Source organism: Dacryopinax primogenitus, assembly GCF_000292625.1.
Source record: "Dacryopinax primogenitus strain DJM-731 SS1 chromosome Unknown DACRYscaffold_15, whole genome shotgun sequence".
NCBI classification, from domain to species: Eukaryota; Fungi; Basidiomycota; class Dacrymycetes; order Dacrymycetales; family Dacrymycetaceae; genus Dacryopinax; species Dacryopinax primogenitus.
The window spans coordinates 772,612-799,833 of NW_024467212.1; the positions used below are offsets into that span (position 1 = coordinate 772,612).

Consider the following 27,222-nt stretch of genomic DNA (forward strand, 5'->3'; position numbering starts at 1 on the left):
AGTTGGGCAACAAGGGCTGAAATGTCGGATTTGTTGAAGGAACACATGCCCTCCCATACCAAGATAAATGTTCGGAGTTGACGAAATCCTCGAACTCCCTCGAGCCTATCCTCCTGTAGAAAGTGCATGAGCGTCGAGCATATCAACGCTTGTGTAAACTGGTTCATACTTCGCCCGATCGGAATACCAATACGCTAAGATACATGTGCGTGATGTTCGGAAGAGCGGCACTTATCATTGACAGAGACGTTACTTCCAAGCTGTGCATTTTGAACCACACTGTTTTCAGCGGTCCTGTCGACATTTTCAGCCCATGTAAAAGACCTTCTGTATTGTTCCATTTCAGGGTGGAGATGACTTCCTCCACAGGGCGGCCTCGAGCGAGGATACCTGCTCGGGGAGCATCACCTTCTAAAGAGCGCAGCCTCGGGAGGCAGGATGTAGGTAGCGAGCGCAGCTCGTCCCAGGTGTCGTCACGTTCTACAGGTCCACGCAGGGTTAGCTCTTCCAATTCCATTGGGTCACGAAGCACAGGGAGCAAAGAGCAACTGTCCACGTGAGACAACGAGAGACAAATCAAACGGGGTCGTATGTTCCCGAGGTTGACAAAGAATGGTACTTGCATCACCAGATTGTTGTAGGAATCGGGCATGGTGAGGTCCAGTGACTTCAGGCAGACCAATGTATCTATCAGGCGGAAGACCAAGCGCGAAAATGCTGGTGCTGGTTTGGAGTACGAATACCCATACTTGCCTCCTGAGACAAGACTATACGTCCATAGGTTCACTTGAAGGGAGATAGTATGAGACGCCAACAACGGGTTTCTTGTTGTAGTTCGGTAGAACGGAGCAAAAGATGTAAGCGTGTTGAACTTGACACGTTTGTACAAGTACTTGGTCGCGATTGCGCCGATTTCGGAGTTGACCAGGCATAGCCGGGCCAGATCTTTCTTGTAATGTAAGACAGGCTCCGATAGGATGTTATACCAGACGTCGAGTGGTAGGGATACCATTTGGCGTATCGTTGTGATGATGGATCCGGAGAGGAGCGGTTCACAAACGCTTGATCTGGGCCGGGAGAGAACTGAAAGAGGCCATGATTGATTCCAGTGATGTGCTGATATGGAAACGACAGTATCCGAAACAAAACACTTACAAACTAATTAGAGAGTTGTGATCTGTCTCATTTTTCCTCCCTCTCAGGATTACATCTACAGTACAAGACTAAGCAAAGCAAAGCTGTCAGATTCCAAGGTATGCGTATGTGCATGCGTGTGCGTGCGCGTGTGTGTATGCGTGGGTGTGATAAACGGAAGTGAGTGAGTGAAAGGAAGGGGGTATCAAATCCGGCCGAATCCAAAAAACCGAAGCACAAGAACGAAGGCTCGAGTGGGAAATGACAGTGAAGCGAACATGTGCGAGTGCGATGGAGTGAACGGTAAACAGGGGCCGGGGGGGGGGAGGGGGGAAGAAGTAAAAAGAGAAGCAAACAGAACCAGCCGAAACAGAAAGGGAAAATGCAGTGAAAGTAGATACTGTACGTCTATTGGGAGCGCGATCCTCCCGGTATTGATGCTGATGCTGGTTGAGAGTAGGAGAGCGGGAGAGCGGGAGAGGAGGACCAGTGTCGCTAGTCAATCGTACGTAAGTCCGTGTTCAAGTCAAAAGGGCGAAAGTTCGAAGTTCGCACTTGACACAGCGTTCAAACTTCCCCTAACCCAGACTCCCCCTCCCCCTCCCCCTCTCCATCCCCTCCCAACTCCCCCTCCACCCCCAACCCCAGCCCCGTCCCCTCTCCCAACCCCTCGCTCCCCCGCTCAAGACGGGGAACAGTAGTATGCAGCGTCACGCTCCTCCTATGTTTTTCTAGCCCTGCCCCTTCCCCTGATCCTCCCTCTTCTGCGGTCATTCCCCCCTCCTTGGGTAGTCTTATCCCCTCTCTGAATTCGGCGGGGCAGCTTGCTTCTTCTGTGGGGAGAGGGAACGACGGCAAAGTGACAGACTGCCTCATCCCCATCCCCCCTCCTGCAACCCCCATTTCCTCCTCCATCTCCTCCACAGGCCATTCCCCTTCAGCCCCAGCCCCAGATCCCCAGTCCGGATCAGCTAACGGGTCCAACCTCAGCGGCAGGGGAGAGTCCTCCTCCTCCTCCTCCTCCTCCTCCTCTCCTTCCCCCTCCCAGCTCTCTGAATTAAAAGACACCGGCGTAGACGGCTGGACACGCACTACCGGTAGAGGGGGAGGGGGAGGGAACGGCTTCAACGCTGCTGCTGCTGCCGCTGCAGGTGCGGGTACGGGCACGGGCGCAGGGGTTAGGGAAGGCGCCGAAGGGACTAACGAAGGCGGAGGCGGGGGCGGAGGAGGAAGTGAGGGGAAGAAATCCGGGGTCAACCTCCTACTCTCGTTCTGGCTCGTATATGCGCCCGACCCCGAGCCTGAGCCTGACCCCGAGCTAGAGCTAGAGGTTGTAGTGCGCTCCGGTCCCACCTGCCCGTAGGTTCCGAGCGCGAGCGTGTCTGAGGGGTTTGTTTGGTGCGCTTCTTCACGCCCTTTGTCGAGGGAAAGGGAAAGGGAAAGGATAGACGGTGCTGAAACGCCCTTCACTAACCCCAGACCCAACCCCAACCCCAACCCTCCTTCTCCTTCCCCCTCTCCAAGCTCGACCTCACCAGAGGAATCCAGTTCAGTCGGTAAGCTGTCCAGACTCGGTAAGCTCAAGCTTAGGGAAAGCTGGGTGTCGTCTTGCCCCTGAAGCTGGGGCTGGGGCTGTAACTGTGGTTGGGCCTGGAGTTGGAGTTGGGGTTGCTGTTCTTGGACCGGTTCTTGTACTTGCAGCAGTTCCGCGGCTTGGTGCGTTTCCAGCTGGGGTTGTAGTTGGCTCACCCCGGCAGCACCGGCACCAGCAGCACCAACAGCAAATCCATGCACCCCCGGTCTCCTCAATATCGCCCCAAACAGGTCCTGTCTCGCACTCTCCCTCTCCCTCTCCCTTTCCTTCTCTCGCTCACGTTCCTTGCCATTCTCTTCCCCTTCTCTCTCCCTCGGTTGTTCCCTCTCACTCTCCCTAGGTACCGGTAGAGGCACCGGCCCCTCCCCAAGGATCTGCATATCCCTCCTCTCTCCCCTCCCCTGTTCCGCTTGCTCAGCAGTAGGTGAAACCGGTCCAAACCCAGCAGCAGCCGCCAGAGCCCTAGCCAACGCTTCCGCAAACCCTTCCTGCCCCGTTGGGTGCTGCTGGACCGGGGGAGGTGGGAGGTGGGGCAGGGGTGGAGAGAGTAACGAGCTCGGGGTCAGGGGTGGGATGGGGATTGGGTAGGCTTGAACTTGGACTTGGGGATGATGCGCGTGGGGAGGGGGGACGGTGTATGGTCCTAAAGCGCCGACACCGGGTGGAAGAGAATACCGTTGTTGGATCGCTTGGTAACCCGGTGGGTACTGCGGTTGGGGGACGACGAGGGTGGGTGAGAATGCCGGAGAATGGGTATGGGAGTGCAGAGCTGGGGGAGATATCCACTGGGTTTGTGTATGCGTCGAATGTGTTGGATGAGGCGGCCAGTGACTGAGGGAAGTAGCGAGTACCTGTTGCAGATGATGTGCTTGGAGCAGGGCATGATCTTCTCTTGCCCTAGAGTCGGCTAGCTGCATCCTCAAGTGGGATATCTCCGCTTTCAACGACGAGACTTCGCCTGTGCTGGGTGCGTCGCGTGTGCTGGTAGTGCGTGCTGTGCCTGATGAAGTTGGGAGGGAAGGACTGCGGGAAGGGGAGAGAGAGGGAGTGGTGCGAGGTGAAGGGGAGAACCTTGGTGGGCGGTAGAGGTTCCTTGGGAGGAAGGGAGGGTTGGGCTGTGGTTGGGGTAAAGGTAGTAAAGTCTGAGGACGTCGACCTCGTGTGCTCTGTTGGGTGCGGGCAGGGTGCTTCCTGCCTAGGTTGAGGTTCCCTATCCTCTCCGTGGGAGCTGTCAATGCAAGCAAAAGCATATCCTCTTCTTCCTGTTCACCACCTTGTGATGCAGAGTCTGCGTTCGAAGCTGGTTGGGGAGGTGTTTGCTTTGAGTAGAAAGGACGGAGGTTGACGACGAGGTATAGGATTGAGAAGAGGAAAAGCAGGGGAACTAGCATCCTTTCTCTCTTCTTTGGGGGTGGAGTGTATGCGATTGCTGGGTGTGCGATCGATCGCTAGCTCAAGATGACGCACTATGAGAGGTGATGATGAGGAATGAGCGAATGAGAGAATGCAGATCGAAGTGCGAGTGAGTGACTGAGGTGAAGTGAACGCCCCCCAACACCCAACCTGTCTTTGACAAGGAACGTGAAAATAAGCTAGGGGACACGAATCACACGACCGCAATCGGCGCGGAGGCACTTGCAAAACACCGGAGCCGAGCTACCATCCCATTCACAATCAATGCATTTGAAACCTCTAAGAGTTAAACAGTCAATAAATTCTAGGTCGATTATGATAATCAGATGATCGAGGTACATTCCGCGAAACTATATTTGGTTTGCGCCGCCTACGGACAGCTTTGGCGGGACCGATCACGCACAAGGGAGATAGACGGGGATAAGTTGCCATTTCCGGAAATGTGTACATTATCATCGCCACAGTGCCATCCGTCTGATAACCTATTTCTGTGCGGTGTAGGGTATTAATGTGCAGATGCATCGGTGCATGATAGCCTCCCCGAGGGTGCTTACTCGTGCTCGAGCTGATGACTCAGACTACCGATGATGATGATGATGATGATGATCTCTGACCGTCCAACTGATACCAAACACCAAAACCGACCAAAGAAAAAGAACTTTTCTGGACGCGCCCGAACGAACATGTTGCGCATGAGAAGAATCGTGTGCCCAAGCAGCATCGGCGTTCCCTTCTAGCTCCTAACGGCCGGAGTTGGCGGATGCGGGTTAGAAGGGGAAAGGAAGAGCATCATACCTCTCCTGTCGACATATCCCTTACTGTATCCACAACCCCCCCCCACGCGCCCTCCGCGCCAGAGCCGCGGCCGTCTCTAGCACCCACAGTCCAGCGCATCACTCGCATCGGCGTTAACCCATGGGCTTTTTCTCGCACCCGCTGGTGGGGGCACTGGGGGCACAACCTTTGAGGCAGAATCGTCCAATCCGGGGTACGGTCTCGTGTGGAGTATGGACTGATGGACTGATCGGCTGATTCTTCGGCCCACGGTGAGCATCCGGCCCCGGGTCGTATGCTTCGCTTCGCTGGTCTGGGAGCTAGGTTTGCTGGTGAACACGTCCGATGCTAGCTGCAGGGGACGTCTAGTGTCTCATGTGTGACCTTCATGCCTCTACCCAGAGATCCCACAACAGCCCATGAGCAGATAACCGTCAACTCCCTGCTCAACCCTGCATCCCCAGCTGCAACACCCGAGCCCAGGGTAAAGATCTCCATCCTCGGGGGAGGGATCGTCGGGCTCTGTCTCGCTCTCGCGCTAGAGAGTCTTTCCGTCCCTTTCACGCTGTACGAGTCTGCAGCCAGGTTCTCGGAAATAGGAGCGAGGATCATGATTGGCTGGAACGCGTTGCGGTGCTTGGAGGAGATGGGGGTGGGGGAGGAGTATGTGAGGCTGGCGAGGAGGAGCTGGGGGGAGGCGCTGCGGGATGGGAGAAAGGGTGGGAGTGAAGGTGGGAGTTGGAAGGGGGAGGTGTTCTTCCAGTACCGATTTGGGGGAACACAGCGCGGAGAACCGTTCTGTACCGTGCGTGCCTGGCTGTCCAACACCGCGCCTCGCCTGCTGATGCTCCTCTCTGGGGGAGCAGCTGAAGATGCCTGGTGGGCAACTCAACACCCACCGGGCAGAGCTACTTGACCTTCTGCTTTCTCACCTTCCTCAAGAGCGCGTGCGGTTCCGCAAGCAGTTGGTACGGTTCGACCAGCTCGAGCATGGCGTGAGGCTGGAGTTCGCCGACGTGACGCAGGAAGACGCAGATGTGTTACTCGCTGCGGATGGGATTCGTTCTACGTGAGTTTTCACGCCGACTTGGCCTGACTTGACTTGACTTGATTTGGGGAAAACGACGCTGACAAGAAACGACAGGGTAAGGAAGTTGATGTCTGCCCGTTCCGGGCAGACAGAGCTGCAGGAACTGGCTCGTACGCGTATCGCGCGCTTGTCCCGAGCCATCTTGTGCGCGCTGCGGTGGGTGAGGAGATCTGGGCGATGCCGACTATGTGGCTCGAGCATTCTCGCGTGAGTCTCGTGCTTCGAAACAGAGAGGTGGGCTGAGGAACGGGAGCATGTCGTCCATTATCCGGTTTCTGGGGGAAGGTACTTGAATGTCGTCGTGTTCAAGAGCGATTTTACGAAGGGAAGGACCCCGGTGTGGGACAAGCCGGAATGGGGTAGTTCTGGGACAAACTTTCATCTAGAGTCGCTGATGCGTGTCGATAGTCGAGCATGATGTTGACGAGCGTGAGCTGCTGAGAGACTATGAAGGGTGCGGGCCGCAAGTGAGAGCTATCCTCGAGGTAAGTGAGACGACACAGATCCAGCAATCTAGCTGATGAGTAGAACAGCTAGTCAAGCGACCTTCCAGATGGGCGATGTTCGACCTCCCCGATTGGCCCTATTTCGTCGAAGGGAATGTCGCCCTCTTAGGAGATGCAGCGCATGCAATGACGTCTGTCTCACGTTCTCGCTGCACAATCATCCGCTGACGAATTATAGACCACACATGGGAAACGGCGCATCTCAGGGGATCGAAGACGTCCACCTGCTCGCACACCTCCTGTCTCATCCCAACCTCACGAAAAGCACCGTCTCAGCCGCGCTGAACGCATACGAGCTCGTCCGCAAGCACCGGGTACAACGCGTCAAGGAGCTGTCGTACGATACTGGTCGGCCGTGGGAGCTGAGTGCGCCTGGAGTGGGGGATGATACTCGGGAGTTTGAGAGAGTTGCACGGGAGACGATGGACTGGGTTTGGCGTGTGGATATCGGCAAGCAGGTCCAGAGGGCTGTGACTTGGTTCGAGCTGAGCCTGGAATGACATGCTGGTTGTTAGCAAGTGGGTGGCATAAAGCACTTTCGGACCCACTTCCGACTACTTTTCATAATGCTAGTTTCGCATCGGAACATCAGGAAATCATCCATGAGAAGTGCGATAAGTGGAAGAAGGCGACACTTCAAGTTGTACCGGGAGCTATTGATACCTTGCTTACATAACAGGTCTTGTCTTGCCTTTCATCCTTCTTTCAACACCTCATCATGGCGATGCAGCGACCGATTCTCCTACCATTCGACATCTGGCACAGGATCGTATCCCTTTTCGATGACCAATGCGACCTAATTCCTCTGTGTTTGATCAACTCCGAGATTGGCGCTATTGCAGCCAAGCGCCTCTACAAATCGGTCCGACTCACCCAGCCTGTACGCATGGTGCAGTTCCACCGAATCATCACAAGAAGACCCCGCTTGGCGTCTCACACCACTGCCCTCGAACTCAGCCTGAGATATCAACAGTACTACAATCGCAACCAATTCGAAGGGGAATCGAGAGAATCGTCGAACGCGATGCGGCTGTCCGCCCAACTGCGTCTGGTTTTCCGCTTGATCAACCGATTGGGGCGCTTGAAGCAACTACATTTCTTAGCACCCCGACAGGACAGGCCGTTCATCGTAGAAAAAACATTCTCTGCCAACCTTGGCATCATACGGCCCCATTTATCGGAATTAACCTTTCGCTCCGTCAAGCGATGCTCTTTGCTTCCTATTCTCCAATCACAAAGAAGATTGAAACATCTTGTCATCTACCGTGCAGACGAACGCGTTCTCGAAGAGCTTCGGACACTACCTCCGGCTTGCCTCCCAAGACTGCACCGGCTACACTCTGACATGCACTTGGCGTCTGTACTTGTACGAGGCCGTCCTGTAGCGCGCTTCGATCATTATCGGGGAACCACAGATGGCAAAATCTACCTTCATAGTCTGCCGGCTTGCATGCATGACCTGAAGTTGTCAACAGTGTCACTCCGAACGGTCGGACTTCGACTCAAAACGATAGACTCAACAACTATCTCACAAATAAGTACGTCTCTTCCGAACTTGGGTGTACTTGGTCTCCTCGTCTTTGCGCCTATGTTTGAGTCGGAAATCGTAGGAATCGGTTCTCATATATGCTGATGCACCTTGTTCTTACTTGCTATCTCAGGTGGAACTTCTTTCTTCCCATGGATCGCTTGTGGGTGTTCGAGCATTTCGGCGTCTCGTCACATTCCAGCTGAATTTCGCGCACTCGACCTCTACCCGTGCACATGTGTTAAGAAGCCTCGCTGTCGAACTTCGCCACGCACGTCCTACTCTGCGTTCGACAGAACTTAACTCACTATGGATCGAATACATGGGTTTTTAACGCCATCCCCAACCGTACGGGACGGCTTCGTCCAACTCGACTGAAACCACGAAAGAAATTATCCCTGATAAGATCTTTCCGCTAGGTTAACCTCCACACTCACATTTTTTACAGATGGTGCCTAGACAGCAAGCATTGACAACTTCATCAATCCGCGACACACTGTAATATGCTTTTCTGTATTAGAGATGAAACGTGTTCGTGAGGCTCACACAGCCCCTTTTGCCGTGAATGAGAGTACCCTAAGGAATGGTCACTTTGGCATTCGCTGTATTAGGGTTCCAACCTTGATGGTGGCCCAGTCACAGGCTCGAACGAGCCACAAAGTTTGAGACCACTTGCGAACGGATCGACGTGACAACGACACGTGGTGTCGCCAAGCTTCGGAAAATCAGTTCCGAGGGGGCCGGCGCTAATCGCTAGTGTTGCTCAAGGGTCCCCCACAAGTGGAGTTCTTCCTTACAACCAATCTGCCGCTGTGCTATCGGGCTGTTCCGGCTCACGCAGGGAACCCCTTGCACACTCTGCTTGAAACGATTTCTAATGAGCTCTCTCTCTCTGACAAGACCGTCTTCGGTTGTCGTAGATATGGCGACACCTGCAACAATTCTTCTCCCATTTGACGTCTGGCACAACATCGTCCTTCTAATCGAGGATCAGGCCGATTTGATCCAGCTATGCTTGATTAACTCCAACATCGGTGCGATCGCCACCAAGTGCCTATACCGAGCTGTCAACCTCAGCAGTCTCCTAAACATCGTGCACTTCTACCGAGCTGTGGTGAAACACCCGTTCTTGGCGTCTCAAACAGTCGCTCTCAGTCTGCGCCTAGGGAATCATGATTTCCAAGGCAAGGTTTCCGAATACGACACATGTTCACCAGACCAGGTTTCGCAGGCGGCCCGACCATCGGCCTATCTTCGCTTGATGTTTCGATTGATTCACGTCCTGGTTGGCCTGAAGACGCTCCACCTTGCAACGCCCCATTCGTTCAGCCAGCCGAGGATACCAATTTCATTTTCTGTCAATCTCGGCCGCATCAAGCGCCCCTTGTCAAGCTTCACGTTCCATGCCCATGGTCAGCCCTCTGTGCTGCCCATCCTTCTCACCCAAACGAGCTTGGAAGAGTTATGTCTCCACGGCATGGAGAACGTCCTCGAGGAGCTGCGGATCCTGCCTCCGAACTGCCTCCCCAGACTACGTTTCCTGGAATCTGATGTCTCCATGGCATCTGTCCTTGCAAGGGATCGTCCCATCCAAGCATTCTCTATTGTTGGGTCATTGACTAGTGTCGAGCCTGCACGTCTGTCTTCCTGCCTGGATCATCTGCAAATGTCGACAGGGCCCATTCAAAGGATTGATCTTTCGCTCAAGAAGACGGATTGTAATATTTTCTCCGACATAAGCACCGCACTTCCGGACATTGTTGCACTTTGTCTTGACATATGGCTTCCGCTCGTATCGCTGATCTGAAATTCCTTCTTTGTTGATAGAGGCTTGACGGACACCTCGAAAGTCACAATTCCTCGCCTCCCGAGTCACACTGGACGGAATTCGAGGGTTTAGGCAACTCCAGACTCTCAGATTGAAGTGGCATGCCGGCGGTCATGAACAGTCCCAGATTGACGATTACACCGCCAGACTTCAGCACACATGTCCTGGTCTGCGGGAAGTCGTGATTATTTGAGAGAGACTGAATGGCGTCGTGAAGCGCGGTCACGGTATACCGGTAAAGTAGGACACCAACTTAGTCCAAACGGACATTCGGTACGTCGGACTTTCTTCGTCAATTAAAGAAACCCGTAACGTATTCCTTATGTAGATGGCGGGTGAAGGTTCACATGCATACCAACGATTGTAGCCATCCAGCGGGATCAATTCTATTCACACCTCTGTATCATGATTCGAAACTTGTATATCTGTTATGGTATGATTGTACTTCTTTACAACATTATTGCCCAGGCCTCATCTTCCTTCCCGATGCAAATCGGGTCGAATCACGACGCGGCTCACACGTGTTGTACACAGTGACTGATTTGTTGGTGTACCCAGAAGACAGGAAGGCAAAGAAGCACGTCTTGTATGAGAACAAGAGGTAATCCTAGGTATTTGTGCCAGCGGTTGGGTGAACTGTAGGATCCGACCATTGCGCAGCTTGTTTCCACGCGCTGTTGAGGCCAAGGCTGTGCGGTTATAATTGGCCCGATGTGTGGTCCAATGTTAACTTTGACCAGGAGGATGGGCCGATGAAAAACGGGCGAATGTGCACTGCTTCGGTCCGAACAGAAAATAATAACAGCTCACCCGCATTGCCTGAAACAGACAGGTGGAAGGGATGCCATACTGCGCAGAGATCAATCACTCTGCTGCGCGAGGCAGAGGCATGATGAACGAGTGTCCTCCTGCAGGGTGACAATGCCCGAGAAGGCGATGGTACATAATAACACCGTGATGTCAAATTCTGCCACATCATACATACTTCTGCCCCGCTGTGTAGCATCTCGCTGGCTAGGACTTGAGCGACACACCTAATATACCGCACGAGGAGTAGCGAAAATGTTCACCTCCAGCTCAACCGAAACGTTTGACATTGCTCGTGAGCGACGAAGGGCACGTACAAGGAAGGAGAGCATGATGAGCAGCAAGAGCGGCATGTCAGCTCGGGCGAAGGGCAAGCAGAGGGAGGACATTCACCTCAATATGCTGACTTCATGTCTGTCCTCAAATCCATCTCCTTATCGTGTGATGACATCCTGAACGTCAAGCAGATCCGCACTCCGACCAATTACCAGCAGACGACCTCCCTTCCGTCGTCGTCGCTGAGACCTTCAGCACCCCCTTCCTCTCCTCTGGCGAACGTTGCTGGTCATACGCCGGCCGTCTTGCAATCCGTCTCTTCCAGGATGAAGAGGAGCAGCGCCCCCGTATTCACGCCAGGCAGTTGGGCAGAAGGGGAAGGACAGTATTCGACGCGCTCTTGACGCATCCCGTCGTGTACTCGGATAGGCCGGTCGGGTGCAGCTTGTGGTTAGAAGAGCCAGAGGAAGAAGTGAGAGGTTGGTGCTTCAGGGTGAGCACGGCGTGGACGTTGTAGATCGGCGCGTCCACCTGACTGTCATCACAGTTCGACGATCCTCTCACTGCGAGGCAGTTCGCGACCCTCGCTGCTCTTCTCACAGAGGATGATCCTGTGGTTCGGCGCAACGTGAGGCGAATTGAGCTTGGAGAATGGGAGTACACTGGGGGTGACGACGGGGCAGATGACGAAGGCGTTGGGAGTAGCAGGGTTGAAGGCAGTTGGATCAGTCGGAGGCTGAGCTGGTTGAGCTCAAAGTCGTAGGGCCTCGTTCCTGCATTTCTACCTTTACTATGTGGTTATCTTCGTCGGGATGATAATTTGGGTGATATTGTACAGTAGAAACAAAGCACCACTCGCGCGCTATGAGTTCGACTGATTGGACAGACAACATTAATACCATTTCGAGTGTGGGTGGAACAGTGGGCTGAGACAGCTAGTAGCTACTACTTGGCATGGATGGACTCGGTACCATGTCCCAGCCCTTTGCGGTTCAACGCTCAGGCGTTGAAGGCGGGCACCAGCGCCTGAGCGACGAGCATAGTGTCGGTCCAGACACCGGACGTGTTGGTCGGCACCATAGAGAGCACGTAGTTCTGACCCGCGAAGGATCCGGCAGCCCAGCCGGTCCAGCCGAGGTACACATCAGAGTTAGTGTTGAGGTAGGCGAGCTGGGACTGCATGTAGGACACACAGCCGGCGTTGTTCCCACCACCGAACTCGGAGTTGATCGCCTGTCTGCCGTTGGAACGGAGCCAGTCAGCCAGGGGGGCGAATGCGGTCGAAATGTTGTCCGTGACGCAAGTGGCGGAGGTGCCGGAGTTGTCAGAGTCGGAGTACTTGTGGACATCGAAGATCAGGTTCGTCTTGGTCCCATCAGGGTTGGTGACGTTGAGCAGGGCAGCGCCGGAGCCATCGGACCACTTTGAACAATCAGAACAATGCAGAATTTAGATAGAATCTATGCTTACGATGGTGGCAGCTGAGGTCCAGTCGTTGCCGGGCAAGAGGATGTACTGGGAGGTTGCACCGGCGTTGCGGATGGCAGTGACGGCAGCCTGAACGGTGCCAGCCCAGGTAGTGACGCTGGTCAGGTCATGAGGCTCGTTCATACTGCATGACATTAAATGGGTCCTAAAGGGATAGTGAAAGCGTGCTTACACGCCAAAGATGACGTTGGGCTGGCTCTTGTAGTACGTGGCCAGGGAGGACCAGAGAGATGCGAAGATCGAGTTGGCGGGGCCGCCCTCGCCAATGATCTCACCATTCCAGCGTGCGTAGCTAAGATACTAGTTAGAGATTCTCATACTGACAGGACTGCAACTCACTTGTGGATATCGATGATGCAGTGAGCGCCAAGGCCGAGGCAGTCCTGGACGAGGGTGTCGTACTCAGCGAAATTGGTTGAGTTGAGGGTCTGTTACAAAGCAATGATGTGCTGATCAAACACTGCAAGGTAGGGAAAAAAACACGTCCTTACACCGGTCAGGACGTTGTTAGTGAGGAACTGCCAGCCGACAGGGAGACGGAACATATTGAAGTTGTCATCTACGAAGACATGTTATCCCCGACACAAAGTCCGGAAAGGAAGGTGCTTGCCCTTGACGAAATGGGTTATCTGGCCATAGCCGTCAGGTCCGTAGTACTGCGTCAAGGGCGGGTAGGCATTCGCGGCAGTGCAATCACCCTAAAGCATCCAACGTTAGTTCAGTTCCTGAGCAGGTGTCTCATCACCGACAGAAGTGTCGCAGCCGAAGTCGAAGCCAGCAATGTTGATACCGCCGTACTTCACCTTACCCGAGCCTGCGGCAGGGGTGGTGGTCGAAACGTAACCCGACGCAGTACTAGTAGCGGTACCTTTAGTAGAAGTAGTAGAGTGAGTAGCGCTCGAGGAAGGATGTGCAGTGGTGGTACCACTGGCCGCGGAGGAAGGCAAGCATTGCCTAGTGAACTGTGAACATCACCTTCAATCCAGGATGAATTAGCTACTTACGAGTAGTACGCATTAGAGTACGTGCAGGTGTACCCGGCAACACACGTAGTAGAGCCACTACCTCTATCTCAGTCTAGTCCATAGAGGCGACAGTAGGGTCTCACGTGAAGGTCCTGGTATCTCGTCAGCCATATGATAAAAACTGCAAAGCAAAACCTTACTGGCCACCACATTGTGCGTAGGCACCCGACGCGAGCGAAAGGAGGGCAGCTGCGGAGAAGAGGTACTGCATGTTGATGATCACGCAAGACTTGCTGGTCCAACTTGATCTGCCAATACGATCCACATTCTCTGCGGCTTTTATACCTGAGCAAGCGTATAGTCGACGTAAACGAAGGTCATCAAGGAGAAGTCCTGCTCAACAGGCATCACGGTATAAGCTTGCACGCGTCCTTCGCGGTAGGACATCGGGGATTTGTCTGCCCAAGGCTCATGGCAAGGAATGACTGCCGGGAGAAGGCGCTCTTGGGGTGTTCAGAAGGGCAGGTTCTGTCCTAGCTTCACTGCGGACCAAGCACATGACACAGTCATGTATAGGAACCGAGCTGGATCCCGGAAGGCAAATTCACGTAGAGTAATTCGGTGCCTTGCTGGCAACGCCGGACAGGGGCAGCGAACCACGGAAAAACCAACGTTCAAAATCCAGTAGAGCCGCGGCCATGATGAAGTCATTGGACCCTGTGTTAGGAGAAGACGAGTATCCTTCTAACTTTCCTAGTTCCAGGAAGAGGACAAATGCTCTAGGAAGCCACCTGCGCAGCGCGTGCCTCCCGTAGACGGCAAGGAGCTTTCCAGTACAAGGCACTGAGAGTCAGAGTTGGATGCGAGTCCTGAGGAAAACACTTCCTGTCAGGTGCCAGGTGTTAAGTCCGAGGATGATGCAAGGTTGTCGGGTTTTGCCATTGTTTGATGGGAAGCATCCAGCAATCAGGATAGGGCAATAGCAAAGTAGCCATCCATGTCGGCCGCCATCTTCGTCGGATTTGTTCAGTGTGACCAAACCTGGCAGCGCAAAGGTCCGCCGACGAGATGCACATCGGACAGCGCGGAAGTGACAAGAAACATGAGTGAAGAAAGTGGGCTGATGTGGTGGATGTTTGTCCATGTAGTCGTGTCAGACGGCGAATCGATATGTGGTTATGCGGAAGTGCGAACCTAGACTGTATTAGAGAAGCTGGTTCTCCGTAAATTCTATGTCAATTTCCGGAACACCACCCAAATACAGACTCCAGACTCCAAAATCTCAGGGCAGCCGGAGGAGGCAAAGTCTTCGGGACTTTGCTCGAACTGGAAAGTTGTCAGATACACATGTCTGCTACCATTAAGCGACATATTCACACCTGGCTCATCAATCTTCCCATGTATTGGAAAAGTTCATCCAAATTCGTCTCCGGTGAAACTTCTCGATTGACCAGGAAGGCCGAGGCTTTTGCTCGTCGTAACAATACTGCGCGTAGGCGTCAAGCTACTAGCCACAAGAATATCTGGCTCGTCCGATTTGCAAATGCCACGCCGAGTCCATGGTCCCGCTGGTCACCGAACCGCCACCGAACTGCGGCAGGTGAATTGTGATTGAGACCAGATGGTGGAACAGACAAAGAAGGATATGCTGGAAAAGCAACCACATGGTTTGCGGATACCGAGAATTTTCCAGAGAAGCTCAACTTCGGCAGGAGAGAAGACGATCCGGCCGTAGGAGTGTCAAAGGTGAACCACACAAATACGGAACCTGTGTGGTCTTTCCCTCACCTGAAGAAATCCTTGCGGTCGGTTCCTAGTCATTCACTGGAAAATTGTAACTTCTACCCCTGAATGGGTGATCTGACAGGACTTCGCTGACGCATCGGTATCTGGCGCTCTATTAGCCTGTAATAGACGCGCAGGGTTCATGAAACGAGGTACACTTACGAATGTTGCAGGACACTGTGTTAAGAATACCGAGTATGTCGCTTTGCAGCCACGTTGTGGGCGAAGAAACCTCCGAAGGTGGTCGCGCGCCGCCAAGGATTTTTTCGTTGAAAATTTTGACTGCTGTTGAATGATAGTCATGGGATCTAGCGCATGACCTTCACGAACAAACTCAAACGCCGGTTGTTCGTAGGTTTCCGGCTGAATCAAACGAAACGAATGAACGTCCTTTCGGCAGGCGAGAGGAATAGTAGCCGAAATGGAACAATCATGGTGCTTTCTGGAATATAAGCGGGGATTCAACTTCTCAAACTGCGGCAGGCGAGAGGAATAGTAGCCGACATGGAACAATCATGGTGCTTTCTGGAATATAAGCGGGGATTCAACTTCTCAAACTGCGCCCACATACCCTGAGCGGATCCACCAATGTTCTCCCGCATTCTGCGACTTCTACTTGATGCTGGCGAGGATGTTCCGCGATGCTGTTCAGACATCTAGATCGGGAAACAAACGGCCTTCATGAACGCTTGCTGAATCGCGGCATCGATCAGTGATGATCCGGCGGACCTTCCCACGCCGGATGCAAGGGGTTTTGATACTGCTCGTGATTAGGTCGCTTGGGGAAACGGACGGGCCGCAGGTCACGGAGAGGAATTCTCGTGGCAGTTGCTGCAATGCTGTTCATTCGACCGAAGTACAACGTGCGCTGAGATGGAATTACGCAGAGTTAATAGTACGTTAGTATGTGATAAAAATGAGGTTAGTTTCAATTGCCCAAGAAAGGATATAAGACGCTCACCAAAAACACTGCAGAACTGGTCCATGTGTCGGTTCGATACCACATCCTACAGGTGAGGAGACGCCAGACCTACCACAGCGAAAGGAATCGAGCGATATCAGCCCGTCAAATTCCCGAAGTGTAGCACATTTGTTGCACTCTTGAGGTTCGCATGGCTTGAAGGTCAGGTGGGCGTCGACAGTCCTCGGTAACCAATCGCCGGTCGGAAAGAACGTCTTCCGTGTGATGGCCTCCATGGAGGAGCCGAGGCTCTTCCACCGAGCTATTGCCGCACCAGATGCCGAACATCAAGGCTATCGATCATGTTCCTGGGCTGGAATGTCACAAGGAAGGCAGGAAGTCCAGAGGATGCGAGCGCGACTTCTTCCCTTCCCATCGACAAGGTTCCTGGGACAAGGTTCCTGGTTCATGTCGATAAAGGTGCTGGTGGTCGCTCATGTCATGCTTCATAGAAGTATATTCAACAGATCAAGTCTACCACAACTGCAGGAAAGAGGCTTGATTGTACAGAAGTCCTACACTTGTTCGCGTGACAGGGGCATTGAGCCGACGGTGGTAGCTAGATATCCAGTCACCGGTCAAAGCAGCATATTGCGACGTTTGGCTTTTGATACGAGCTGCATAAATTCAAGGCGCATATCGACGAAGCTGTATCTTTCGAAAAGCCCAGTTCCGACGGTCAAGGAGGTTCAACAAGCTTAAGGACAAGTACGCGCAGCAGCCAGTTGCTGAGTCATACACGTGACCTCGGAGCCTTTTATCCGCACTGCGCCTGCGCAGGACCCTTGTCCGCGAGGTTACCTGACCGTCACTACCCACTGGCATCTCTCTCTCTCAACTACCATCTCCTCGACTCCCAAGCACAGTGTACGACGTCTACGGCTCTAAAAGACGAACGTAGTGCATAGGTGGGAGCAAAGGAGACGAGAAATCAGCCGCGGGACATCGTCAGATTGCCGTCGTGGTAGGTGACTCGCGCTGCATCGAACAAAAATCGGCATCATTAAGTCATCGCCACCAACTCTATCCTTTTCCCTCTTCAACATTACCTTCTTCGCCGTCTATCACAACTGACAGCCTCTTCGGTGGGTTTTCTGTCAATCACAAGATGGTGAATTTCTCTGCCCGCTCAGAGGTGCTGGACAACATGTCGCCTTTCCCGTCTTCCGCCTCTCAACCCAACCCAAGTCCACCCCTATTTCGCCCTCCATCTCAATCACCACGACAGAGGCGTAGGCGCCACGTCGCTGCTGGACAACCGATGGAAGGCATATCTGACGACGACACGCGTTCTTCACACGCTGCAAAAGTCGAGGCAGATATGCAGGAGCGACGGGAAGAGTTCGCTCAGTTTGCCGATCGAGAGCGATACCAGTCATCGCGCATACGCACCAAAGAACAGCCAAAACCGAGGGAACAGCATCGGAAGCACCATGTTGTGGTGGAGATTGTGAGCGACTCGGAGGAGGACCGTGCAGCGACTTCTCGTCTTCTGGATACGGACGATGATCACAATACTTCGTTTCCCTCAGATGACGACATCATCTTGCACCAGGTGGATGACGATGGTGATATTGTACTTCTTCCCGATCAGACAGGGGCGAGGGAGTTTCCTATCGAACTCAGTCCCGAGCCTGCGGATGAAGCCGAGAAGCTGGAGCAGTATGTCCGGTCGAAAGAGTTTGAGCGGGACGCCGAGAAGAGAAAGGATCGCCTGAGGGAGAAACGTGCCAAAGAGGAATTCGCAGACCACAACCCTTTAAACGGCAACCAGGATTCGCCTAGGAAGAGACGCGATCGCGAGACGAAGATGAGAGAACAAAACGTCGCTGAAGTGCTCCGTGGCCTCAGAAAGAGCTGGAATATCCAGGACAAGAAGCTGCAAGAAGAAGCGGACAACCAATCGAATGGCCGTGCGGGGTCGAGCAAGTCACGAGCAAAAAAAGAGGAGGCGGAGTGGAAGTGGCGGGGAGACGAATTTGCCCGCGCAACGGACAAGATACGCAAGCAAGCGGAGGCTGCGCGAAATGTTGAAGCTGAACGGGCGGAACGGCTGAGACATCCACGATCGAGCGTGGAAGCCTCCGATTCTGATGTCGAGATCGTCGAGCCACTGCCGACCTACGACCAGTTGAAACGCATTCGGGCCGAGTTCCAGGCAGCGGAGCGAGAGAAGGCTAAGATCAACCGGGAAGCAGAAGAGCGTCAGCACCGGCGTCGGGAGGCAGAGGCGGCGCGACATAATAAGGAGGTAGAAGATCATAGAGCCAGTGTGGAGGCTGCGAGACGCGAGAGACGCGAGGAACGAAAGCGGCAGGCACAGAGAGAAGCCGCTGCCCGCGCTCTTAAGGAAGCGAAGGAGATTCAGCGGAGAGTTGCGGAACAGCGTAGGGAGCTGCAGCGCAAGCTCATGGAGGAGGAGGCAGAAATAATGCGGAGAATGAGGGCCGAGGAAGAGAGGAGGAGGGCCGAGGACATGCTGAGGCGTGAGCAAGAAGAGGCGAGGAGGATACAAGAAGAGAAGATACGACTCCAGAGGGAAGAGAAGGAGAGAGAGGAGAGAGAACGCTGTCGTCGTGAAGCCGACCGAAATGCAGAAAGGATACGCCTGGCATTCGAGCGTGAGCAAAAGGAGCGTTGGCACCAGCAACAGCAACAGCAGCGTGCGCGCGGCGCGCATACCTACTTCGGCCCGGACGATTCAACGTTCCGTTCATTCTTCAACAACGACTTCCGCCCGGGCGCTGGGCATCAGAACCGATTCGGAGGCGGGTTTGGAGACGCTTTCAGATTCCAACAGTATACCGAAGGCTACGGGCGCACTTACACGAGTGCTGGATTTGCGCATCCTCCACCTCGAGCTGCTCCTGGGCCTAGCTCGATCCCGAAGGCCAACCGCCCCAAGATCAACCTCAATCCTGCTCCCGAAGACGTGACCGTCGCTTTCACAGCTTACGAGCAGCGCTGGGCTGGTCTCAACTCGCTGCCCGATACGCCAGCATGGACATTCAGCACCATCCCCTGGCCTGTCACCTACCCCGTATCCTCTCCCCATGGACTGGAGGCTCTCGCTGTGCGCCGCTTCCTGCTCGCGACGGTCCACAGTCAGGGGAAGAACAAGAAGGACCGAGTTCGAGCTGCGATGCTTCGTTGGCATCCCGATAAGTTTTGTCCTAAATGGCTGGGGAAGGTCAAGGAGGGTGATCAAGAAGCTGTGAGAGAGGGAGTGAATGCCGTTGCAAGGATCTTGCAAGACTTGCAGACCGAATGTACCTGAACACTGCGAAGTTTCTAACCGAGGAACAACAATTTCTTGTGGTCGTAAAGCAACCTCAATCTCAGGTCAAACATCTTTCCCCAATCCAATGTGTAGTTCTGTCAAATTTCGGTTATCCATCACGGATATCTACATCTTCTGCACACTTCACGAACAACTGCTGTATATTTGTAGCAAATAATTTGAATCCAGATAGTTCCACACGAAAGTTGTACGTTGGTTCTGCCTAGAGTGAACAGCAAATCGGCCCCTCGGTTGTCCAGAAATGCAAGTAAACGCGCTCTATATAAGTACGTCCTCCAAGTCACATACTGAGTCCTAATACCAAATATGCCCATCGTCGGACCATGAAAACGCCCCAGTGCTGCAGCGATCAACCCAGTGCTACAGCGACTATACGTACCAGTGCACAAAATTTCAATTGTGTTTATTATACAATGCAGATCTCCCAAAAAAAAAGACCAGTTTCTTCCCCCATCTCTCCTCACCCTCCCGGCGCGCTCCCCGGATCTAGTAAATCGCAAACACCCTCGGCTCCATCTTAAACCTCGCATAGAGGATACAGAACGCGCCCACAACACTACACATCCCGCTGAAAGTTATTGCGGCGTGCCAGTTACCGCCTGAGGCGGAGAAGATCGCTCCTGCGAGAGGGGAGCCGGCGGCGTTTCCTGTGTCCCCGGAATCAGCAGAGTTGGATGACTTGACAGGAGGGGCATACCGGGCATGTTAAATAGCAAGAGTATGCCGCTCAGAGTAGCAAGGTTCTGTACCCCAAACAGCTTTGCGCCAATAACGCTCGTCATGCTCAAAAACGCCGCGCCAAAAAATCCCACCAGGATCGAGAAGCATATAATGGCCGGAAAGGACGTTGCAAAGTTCCAGAAGAGGAGCTGCATGCACCCTGATATGAGGACAGAGACGAAGAACGCGTTCACTACGCCTATCCGGTCGGCGAGCAGGCCGATCGCCGTCCGGCCCGCAGCGGCAGAGAAGTTCATCACTGCTGCCGGGACGGCGTAGAGCGCTGGGTTGAGGTCGGGGAGTTTCTCCATCGTATATAGCTGGATGTAAAAATAGGGAGGAAGGTAACCGAACACTACGAAAAGAGTCGCGATCGCCACGCTCCAGAAGAGAGGTTTGCGGAAGAGCGTCGAGTCCCACCATTGGATGGGTGCTTTCGTAAATCGGGCGCTGTGCGGATGTGGCCTGTCTTGGAGCATGAACACGGCTAGTGTCATGAGGAAAAGATGATAGAACGAGTAGAAGATGAGCGTGTATCTCAGCCCTAGGCGGTTGAGCAGTTGCTGGGCCATGAGCGAGCCTGCCCCGCCCCCGAAGGAGCTGCCGGCAATAACGATCCCCGTTGCTAGCCCTCTGCGGCAGCGGAACCACTGGGCAGGGAATGACATGGCCACGGGGAGGATGAGGCCTATGCATGCGCCTTGAAGGACACCTTGGGTGAGGAAGAACTGCCAGAGCTGGGTCGAGAATGCCGCTGTGAGCATGGCGAGGAAGGCGGTTAGGCAGCCGGCAATGATGAACTGTCTGTACCCGCTGGACGAGGTTAGTGCTGCTTAGAGTAGGAAGAGGGGACTTACTATCGATCGGCGAACTTGCCGACTACGAAGGCCATAGGCATCGTTACCATCCCCGAGATGCTCCCTAGCAGAGAGAGCACCGAGTCCTGCGCATCGGGGAACAAGTGCTGCTTGTAATACGCCTGGAAGACGCCCCATGCCAACGGCCATCCGAGAGTGACTGCACCACAGTCGTCAAGAATGGACACGCTTTCCACGCAATACGCACCAGCAGCAATGATCGTACACCCCGCGACAACCCACCAACCCCGTCCTCCTTCGGGGTACGTCCACTCCTCATCATCCTCCTTCAAGTCCACCGCTTCGGCACCGATCAAGTCCGCCGGAACGCGCCGCTCCAAGTCCTTATCCCCGCCGTCTTCGTCCGGGAACTGGCTTGTCGGATCGGCATGAGGCAGCTTTTCGGTGACTGGGTCGAGTGATCGGGTAGATGAGGGAGGAGTGGGCTTCTTTTGATTGGTAAGAGGGACAGGGGATGAGAGGAGAGAAGGGAGGTCAACGGCTGTCGCGTCAGGGGAAATCATGTTAGCAGGATCGCTCAAAGTGCTCATCATTCGGCGATTCACTTCCAAGCAGAAAGGCGGGCAAAGTCGAGGGTAGGGTCATCCAGTTCTACTTCAAAGAGGAGTAAGCAATATATTACATATGTACCTGTATGGGGGCGCTGCCGAAGTCCAGGCTAGTCGAAAAAGTCGAGGCCATGCACAGTCCTCTCCGATTCGTCATTGGCCCGCCCGCTCTACCTCACATCCCCGTACACAACAGGTCATCCACCCGGAGGCCAGTGTCAAAATCACATCAGAGGACGTCGGCATTCGGCATAAGCGCTCAATTGGCCATTTTTTGCCGAACTGGATGGAGGCGGCGGGAGTCAGGACCCGGCCGGTGGACCCTGGTATGGCCGATGCGCCCGATGCTTGGTCAGGCGGATCGGCGGGCCGGACCCCTTCTAACGCGGCGTTTTGCTATATAAGACCGATAGGGGACGATCGTGGCGATCGTGCGCGATTTGGTTGATCGATGACAGAGGATCGGGACCTTCATTTTGTGAGCGGTCAGATTGTGCGCCTCGACAAGAGGAAGGTACATCGGCAAAGTCCGAGAAATATATATTGTACCGGACGGAGTTGACAAACCAAGTCAGTTCGCATCTTCCAATCGCGTTATCGGCCATATATGAAAACGTTGCAATTTGTCTATCTTAGGTTCGTTGTTGTCTATGTCTAAGTCTATGTTTCGTTCAGTACATTTACAGTCATTATGGACATTGCGTAGGCTATCGTGTCATGGATGATATGATGAACACCCAAGAACCGAGAACCAAGACGTCAGACATCAGAAGACAGCCAACACCCTCTTCTCCTTGACAAACCTCGCGGGAATCATAACCAACGCTCCGACAACACAGCACAACCCGCTATACGTGATGGGCGCCTGCCAGCCCCCACTCGCAGCGAGTATCGCTCCCACCAGCGGCCCACCCGCAGCTTGTCCAGGCATCGAGAAGATCATCAGGATCGCACTTAGCGTCGCTAAGTTCCTTACTCCGAAGAGTTTTGCCCCGAGCACGCTGATGAGGGATATGAATGCCGCGCCGAAGAAGCCGTCCAAGACTGAGAAGGTCATGATCGTGCCGAAGGAGTGAGCAAAGTTCCATACGAGGAGCTGCATACACCCTGCGATGAAGAGCGAGCCGATGAATGCGTTGAGCACGCCTATCTTGTCGGCTAGGAGTCCGATCAGGCTCCGCCCTATGGCGGCGGAGAAGTTCATCATTGCTGCTGGGAGGGAGGCGAGTGCGGGGTCGAGCGAAGGGAGGTAGGTTAGCGTGTACTGTTCGATGTAGAAGTATGGTCCGAGGTAGCCAAGCGTGCTGATCGTTACGCTGAGAGCGACGAGCCAGAAGAGCGGCCGGCGGAAAAGGGAGGCGTCGACCCACTGGATACGGGCGTGGGTGAAACGCGGACTCTTGGGGTGCGGTCGGTCGCGGATCATCAGCAGGGAGGAGGACATGAGCACTGCGTGTACGCCTGTGTAGGTGAGGAGGGTGTTTCGCAGGCCGATGTGCGTGAGCAGTTGTTGAGCTACGAGAGAAGCTAGGCCGCCCCCGAACGAGCTCCCAGCGATGACGATCCCCGTTGCGAGTGCGCGCCGGCGCAGGAACCACTGGGATGGAGCAGCCATCGCTATTGGCAGGATTAGGCCTGTGCAGCATCCCTGCAGGAGACCTTGGGTGAGGAAGAACTGCCAGAGAGTGGTGGAGAACGATGCTGTGAGCATAGCGAGCACTGCGACCACACACCCGGCGGTGAGGAATAGCCTGTACCCGCTGTAAGGGGTCAGTATTTGGATTTCGAAGGGTGGGAGGCGACGTACTATTTGTCGGCGAACTTGCCTACGACGAAGGCGATGGGGTTCATGATCGTCCCTGGTATGCTGCCCAGCACTGAGAGCACCGAATCTGGCACGTCGGGGAACAAGTGTTCCTTGTAATAGCTCTGGAATACGCCCCATGCCAGGCCCCATCCGAGTGTCACTACCAGGCATTAGTCGGAACTAAGACCGGAGGGAAGAGCGTACCAGCTGCTATGATCGCGCACCCAGTGACGACCCACCACCCGCGGCCGCCCTCGGGGTACGTCCAGTCGTCGTCTTCCGTCTCCAAGCTGTCTTCGTCAACCAACACCGGGACGGCATTCCCATCAGAGAGGGTCTTCTCGCTCTGCGAGTGTATACCGATGTCAGCCGTCTCAGCGGGCGCGTCGCTCTCGCATTTCGGCTGCTCTTTTTCGGTGAACGTCGGCAACAGCGAAGGGAGGTCAACGGCGGTCACGTCCCTCGAGAGCGAGATAGATGGGCTCTCCCCCGTGCAAGGTTCGACCGACTCAGAATTATGGTGTTCCATCTTCTCCTGCTGAGCTGTCCGCCTCTCATCTTTGAACCAGCAGACCTATATACGCCAGCGGGTGGTGAGGTGATCCATGCACTGTAAGCAATCTTCGAGTTGAGCGGTAGGAAGGAGGGCGCAGTGCTGTATTTGCTATCTTCTTACACGAGAACATGAGGACAAAAATATGTGCCGAAATGAATAAGTAATACCTTTAGGTCTAGCCCTCGGTCCGGCTCGGAATTGCAGCCTCCGAGTTTGCACAAACTTTTTCATCTGCCGACCGCAATGACCGCAACCGTCTCAACAGTTGGCACAAACGTGCCAAGTACACGAACAGACCACCGTCATGCACAAAACGGCCTTCTAGATCCTGCGGCCCGCTCCCGTCTCGGCAATGAATTGAAGTGAAGAGCGGACTTTTCTGTTTTGCTCTATCGCGATAATCAGGGCATGGCCCTTTAGAGCGTCTTGTAACCAGGCCCGCGAGCACGATACCGGATCTCAAATCTCGGTGTGGTGTGCTACTGGACCTGCGACCTGACTCGATCGGCGACTTTTTTCTGGCAGGGCGTGCGCAACTGAGGAAGGATCGGGCAATTCATTGCTCGCAATATGAACCTGCCGAACCAAGATTCAGTAGACCATGTAACATGCAAATGGACAAGTTTCCTCGACGACTGGCTTCATGATGTTGGTTCGGGCTTTGGGCCTGCACTGCAAGTGATGGCCCATTCTAAGCTCGGGCACCTTCAAAGTCTCCAGCGCTGGCCAATCTCTGCCCTGTATTCCATCAACGCCCTCCCGACCAGATTCTCCCCACTCGAATCCTCCCCATCCCCTGGGTCCCATTCCCCACTCTCCACCAGCACCTGCCTCGCCTCTGCCGACTGGTCCAACTTCGCCCTCACCACCTCCCTCACCGTCTCCCATCTCAGCTTCGGGTCCCGCCACCAGTCGTTCCTCAATGACCCCGGATGCCTGCCAGCCGCTACCTTGGGGTTGGGAAGCTCCAGGAAATCTTTGATCACTCCGGCAGGATGTTGTCCCGGCTCGAGCCGGAGGAAGAGCAGCATGTGCTCTGCTGTCTGGAAGGTGTGTCCGTATGAAGTTATGGGGTGAACCGACCGCAGAGAGAGAGGAGACTCGCTCCCGAAAGTGAGGACTTCACGAGCTAGAACAGCAGGAGCGTGGCAGGCTCTCGCGGACTGATGGGCGACCTCTACCCTGGGCGGTAGAGGAGCATAGAGCGTGTTTCGCTGGTACTGGTCACCATCCAACCGCATACGCCGGCGACATTCTTCCAAACGTCGCAGTTGTTCCTGTTGCTCCCGATAGGTCGTGACCGTCCTCGCAAGGTTGTCGACGTACGACTCAGGCTGCGGAGCCGTATGCCTGGAATCCCGGTACGTCTGAGCCTGTCGAGTCGCGTACTCATTCGCGTAGCTGATATTTTGCGGGATAGGAGCAGGCACGCCCTGCCATCCATGATATTCAGAAATCGGCATTTGCAGGGCGAACGGGCCCTGGAAAGACGAGTTGAGCGCACGCCTTGTCGAGGTTTGTCCAGCCAGTGCTCGTTTGCGCTCATTCTCCCGCAGAATCGCGTCTTTGCGCATCTCCATCTCCTCCTGCTGCAGCTTGTGGATCTCGTCTCGAACGAGATCACCCCAGAGTTCTTCGTCGTGTGTGAAGACAGGGGTCGGGTACCGATCTCCTCGTGTGAGGAAGGCGTCCTTCCAAGCGTTTGGAGGGAGCCTGAACCGACCGCTAAGTTCTTGCGTAGTGAAGGGCATTCTGTATGTTCGGTTTGTTGGGAGATTCGGGGGTGTATGATGATGATCTTCATCGGCCGGAATGACACCCCCTTTATAGACTCGAAAGTGGCAGGATTGTCGTTATGTCGTGGTTGATACCGTTCGAAATCATTGAGGTAAATGGTATGGAGTAATAATCTGCGGCAGAGTGTTCTTTGACGCTGTCATGTAACCTCCTTTGTCACCATTCACTGAGTACAAACGGAAAGCCAACAATCAACTCACATTATGTGGCAAACCGGCAGCACCGTTGCCATATGCTTGTGGTGACAGCGTCATCATAAATCTTGACCACATTAGAGAGAAATTCCAACACCAAAAGGCACTGGCAGGAAGAGTGTGTCGCTCCATCTACGGCGGGGGAAGCTTGGTTTCTGGATATTGAAGAAGAGTGGCCCCAGATCATTCACACTCTTGATAGGACTCTTCAGTAAGGCCAATTCCTGGCCGTCCGCCTGCAATACCAGGGTGTGCAGAGTTCCAAAGTTTACAAAGCGAGTAGAATATTGATTGGGCGGAACATGAGACACATGTATGCCGGCTATCGTGTCATGTACTCACGGAATTCCTAGTTTATGCGATACCCCCAGTTATAGCGATCAGCCGCTTCGGAAGGAGGGACGACACGCTCCACTCGAAAAAAGGAGCTGACGGGCCCAGGAATGCGTTTCCAGAGACCGTTCGATGAAATTTAACGAGTCTTGAGAGTCTGCCGATGATGACTGTGCTGTACAATCTTCGCTGCGATTCGGCCAATCTCTGAATTGACCAAGCAGAGAGGAATCAAGTCTTCCTTATCAAGGAGAATCATGATATCGTGCCAAAGATCGACTGGAAGCGCTGGTTTTCTCTGTGTCAGCATGGTGAGATACGGCAGGATACGAACAACATCAGTGAGACAACGTCAACGGACGGTCGCTATTCACGGCATGACGATTGGCCTAGGCTCATCCTTGCAATTAGTAACCAGCAAATCAGCCTTCGACAACATTTGATGTCGATATCGATCCTGACCGTCACACACGTACTCATCAGGTTAGCCGATGGGTCGCCCCCGACTAGATGACCGCACTCATCCCTGTTACTCATCTCAAAGGTGCTGCTGCGCGCTTTCGTTGAGTCTCAATCAGGAGGCTTGTCAGATCGGGACATGGGCGGCAAAGTTTCAAAACAGCGTCTGAAATCGTGAATGTTGATCATCATCGTCAGGGCCAACAACAACTCAGATTGTGTTCAAGGGTTCTCCACATCTGTCATTCCAGCTGCGGATGGGTGAGTACATGTCGCAAAGCACGTGGAAAGGTCACATACCTAGAGGGAGGGAGCAAGGGTTTCAGGGAGAGACACAGTTCTCCAATTTTTGGCAGGGTTGTGTTTCTCTCTGCGGGAAGACGCGAGTCTAGTGCCAAGACAGGGATCCAGAGGACGATCGATTTTGCGGTGTTTTGCGAAATGGTCATGTAGAACACACCGGGCCAGCGGTCAATTGGA

At 54.1% G+C, this 27,222-nt stretch overlaps 10 protein-coding genes across 10 annotated transcripts; 4 read left to right on the forward strand and 6 right to left on the reverse strand.

The window, feature by feature from the left end:
• Nucleotides 1-1,701: 1,701 nt before the first annotated feature.
• On the reverse strand, nt 1,702-4,255 carry DACRYDRAFT_117897 (uncharacterized protein; the record flags this gene model as incomplete). Its single annotated transcript, XM_040770488.1, has 1 exon — nt 1,702-4,255. The coding sequence occupies exon 1, from the start codon at nt 4,117-4,119 to the stop codon at nt 1,702-1,704; it is 2,418 nt and encodes an 805-aa protein (XP_040626612.1). The 5' UTR covers nt 4,120-4,255.
• A 1,048-nt stretch (nt 4,256-5,303) lies between these two features.
• On the forward strand, nt 5,304-7,011 carry DACRYDRAFT_109821 (FAD/NADP-binding domain-containing protein; the record flags this gene model as incomplete). The annotated part of the gene is made up of 7 exons (XM_040768948.1): nt 5,304-5,720; nt 5,782-5,984; nt 6,098-6,212; nt 6,259-6,364; nt 6,414-6,490; nt 6,539-6,642; nt 6,690-7,011. The coding sequence occupies 7 exons, from the start codon at nt 5,304-5,306 to the stop codon at nt 7,009-7,011; spliced, it is 1,344 nt and encodes a 447-aa protein (XP_040626613.1).
• Nucleotides 7,012-8,961: 1,950 nt separating this feature from the next.
• DACRYDRAFT_109822 (uncharacterized protein) lies at nt 8,962-9,846 on the forward strand (the record flags this gene model as incomplete). The annotated part of the gene is made up of 1 exon (XM_040768949.1): nt 8,962-9,846. The coding sequence occupies one exon, from the start codon at nt 8,962-8,964 to the stop codon at nt 9,844-9,846; it is 885 nt and encodes a 294-aa protein (XP_040626614.1).
• Nucleotides 9,847-11,949: 2,103 nt separating this feature from the next.
• On the reverse strand, nt 11,950-13,881 carry DACRYDRAFT_96008 (endoglucanase; the record flags this gene model as incomplete). Its single annotated transcript, XM_040777339.1, has 10 exons — nt 13,604-13,881; nt 13,547-13,555; nt 13,443-13,499; nt 13,188-13,392; nt 13,049-13,136; nt 12,930-12,997; nt 12,778-12,866; nt 12,611-12,730; nt 12,421-12,562; nt 11,950-12,372 (listed from the first exon to the last, which is right to left on the reverse strand). The coding sequence occupies exons 1-10, from the start codon at nt 13,672-13,674 to the stop codon at nt 11,950-11,952; spliced, it is 1,272 nt and encodes a 423-aa protein (XP_040626615.1). The 5' UTR covers nt 13,675-13,881.
• A 451-nt stretch (nt 13,882-14,332) lies between these two features.
• Nucleotides 14,333-14,996, forward strand: DACRYDRAFT_23749 (uncharacterized protein). The gene is made up of 3 exons (XM_040773371.1): nt 14,333-14,523; nt 14,598-14,729; nt 14,783-14,996. The coding sequence occupies exons 1-2, from the start codon at nt 14,401-14,403 to the stop codon at nt 14,628-14,630; spliced, it is 156 nt and encodes a 51-aa protein (XP_040626616.1). The 5' UTR covers nt 14,333-14,400; the 3' UTR covers nt 14,631-14,729; nt 14,783-14,996.
• Nucleotides 14,997-15,938: 942 nt separating this feature from the next.
• On the reverse strand, nt 15,939-16,483 carry DACRYDRAFT_23750 (uncharacterized protein). The gene is made up of 2 exons (XM_040773372.1): nt 16,150-16,483; nt 15,939-16,056 (listed from the first exon to the last, which is right to left on the reverse strand). The coding sequence occupies exons 1-2, from the start codon at nt 16,383-16,385 to the stop codon at nt 16,032-16,034; spliced, it is 261 nt and encodes an 86-aa protein (XP_040626617.1). The 5' UTR covers nt 16,386-16,483; the 3' UTR covers nt 15,939-16,031.
• A 2,667-nt stretch (nt 16,484-19,150) lies between these two features.
• On the forward strand, nt 19,151-19,426 carry DACRYDRAFT_55432 (uncharacterized protein; the record flags this gene model as incomplete). Its single annotated transcript, XM_040775327.1, has 1 exon — nt 19,151-19,426. A coding segment is annotated over one exon (276 nt), but the record flags the coding sequence as incomplete, so codon positions are not given.
• A 408-nt stretch (nt 19,427-19,834) lies between these two features.
• DACRYDRAFT_69476 (MFS general substrate transporter) lies at nt 19,835-21,345 on the reverse strand. The gene is made up of 4 exons (XM_040775902.1): nt 21,236-21,345; nt 21,028-21,187; nt 20,148-20,983; nt 19,835-20,097 (listed from the first exon to the last, which is right to left on the reverse strand). The coding sequence occupies exons 2-4, from the start codon at nt 21,075-21,077 to the stop codon at nt 19,937-19,939; spliced, it is 1,047 nt and encodes a 348-aa protein (XP_040626619.1). The 5' UTR covers nt 21,078-21,187; nt 21,236-21,345; the 3' UTR covers nt 19,835-19,936.
• A 935-nt stretch (nt 21,346-22,280) lies between these two features.
• DACRYDRAFT_101319 (MFS general substrate transporter) lies at nt 22,281-23,932 on the reverse strand (the record flags this gene model as incomplete). The annotated part of the gene is made up of 3 exons (XM_040767543.1): nt 22,281-23,356; nt 23,404-23,563; nt 23,608-23,932. 3 exons carry the CDS (start codon nt 23,930-23,932, stop codon nt 22,363-22,365), a joined length of 1,479 nt encoding a protein of 492 aa, XP_040626620.1. The 3' UTR covers nt 22,281-22,362.
• Nucleotides 23,933-24,666: 734 nt separating this feature from the next.
• Nucleotides 24,667-25,710, reverse strand: DACRYDRAFT_17353 (uncharacterized protein; the record flags this gene model as incomplete). Its single annotated transcript, XM_040771275.1, has 1 exon — nt 24,667-25,710. One exon carries the CDS (start codon nt 25,708-25,710, stop codon nt 24,667-24,669), a length of 1,044 nt encoding a protein of 347 aa, XP_040626621.1.
• Between the last annotated feature and the right edge of the window lie 1,512 nt (nt 25,711-27,222).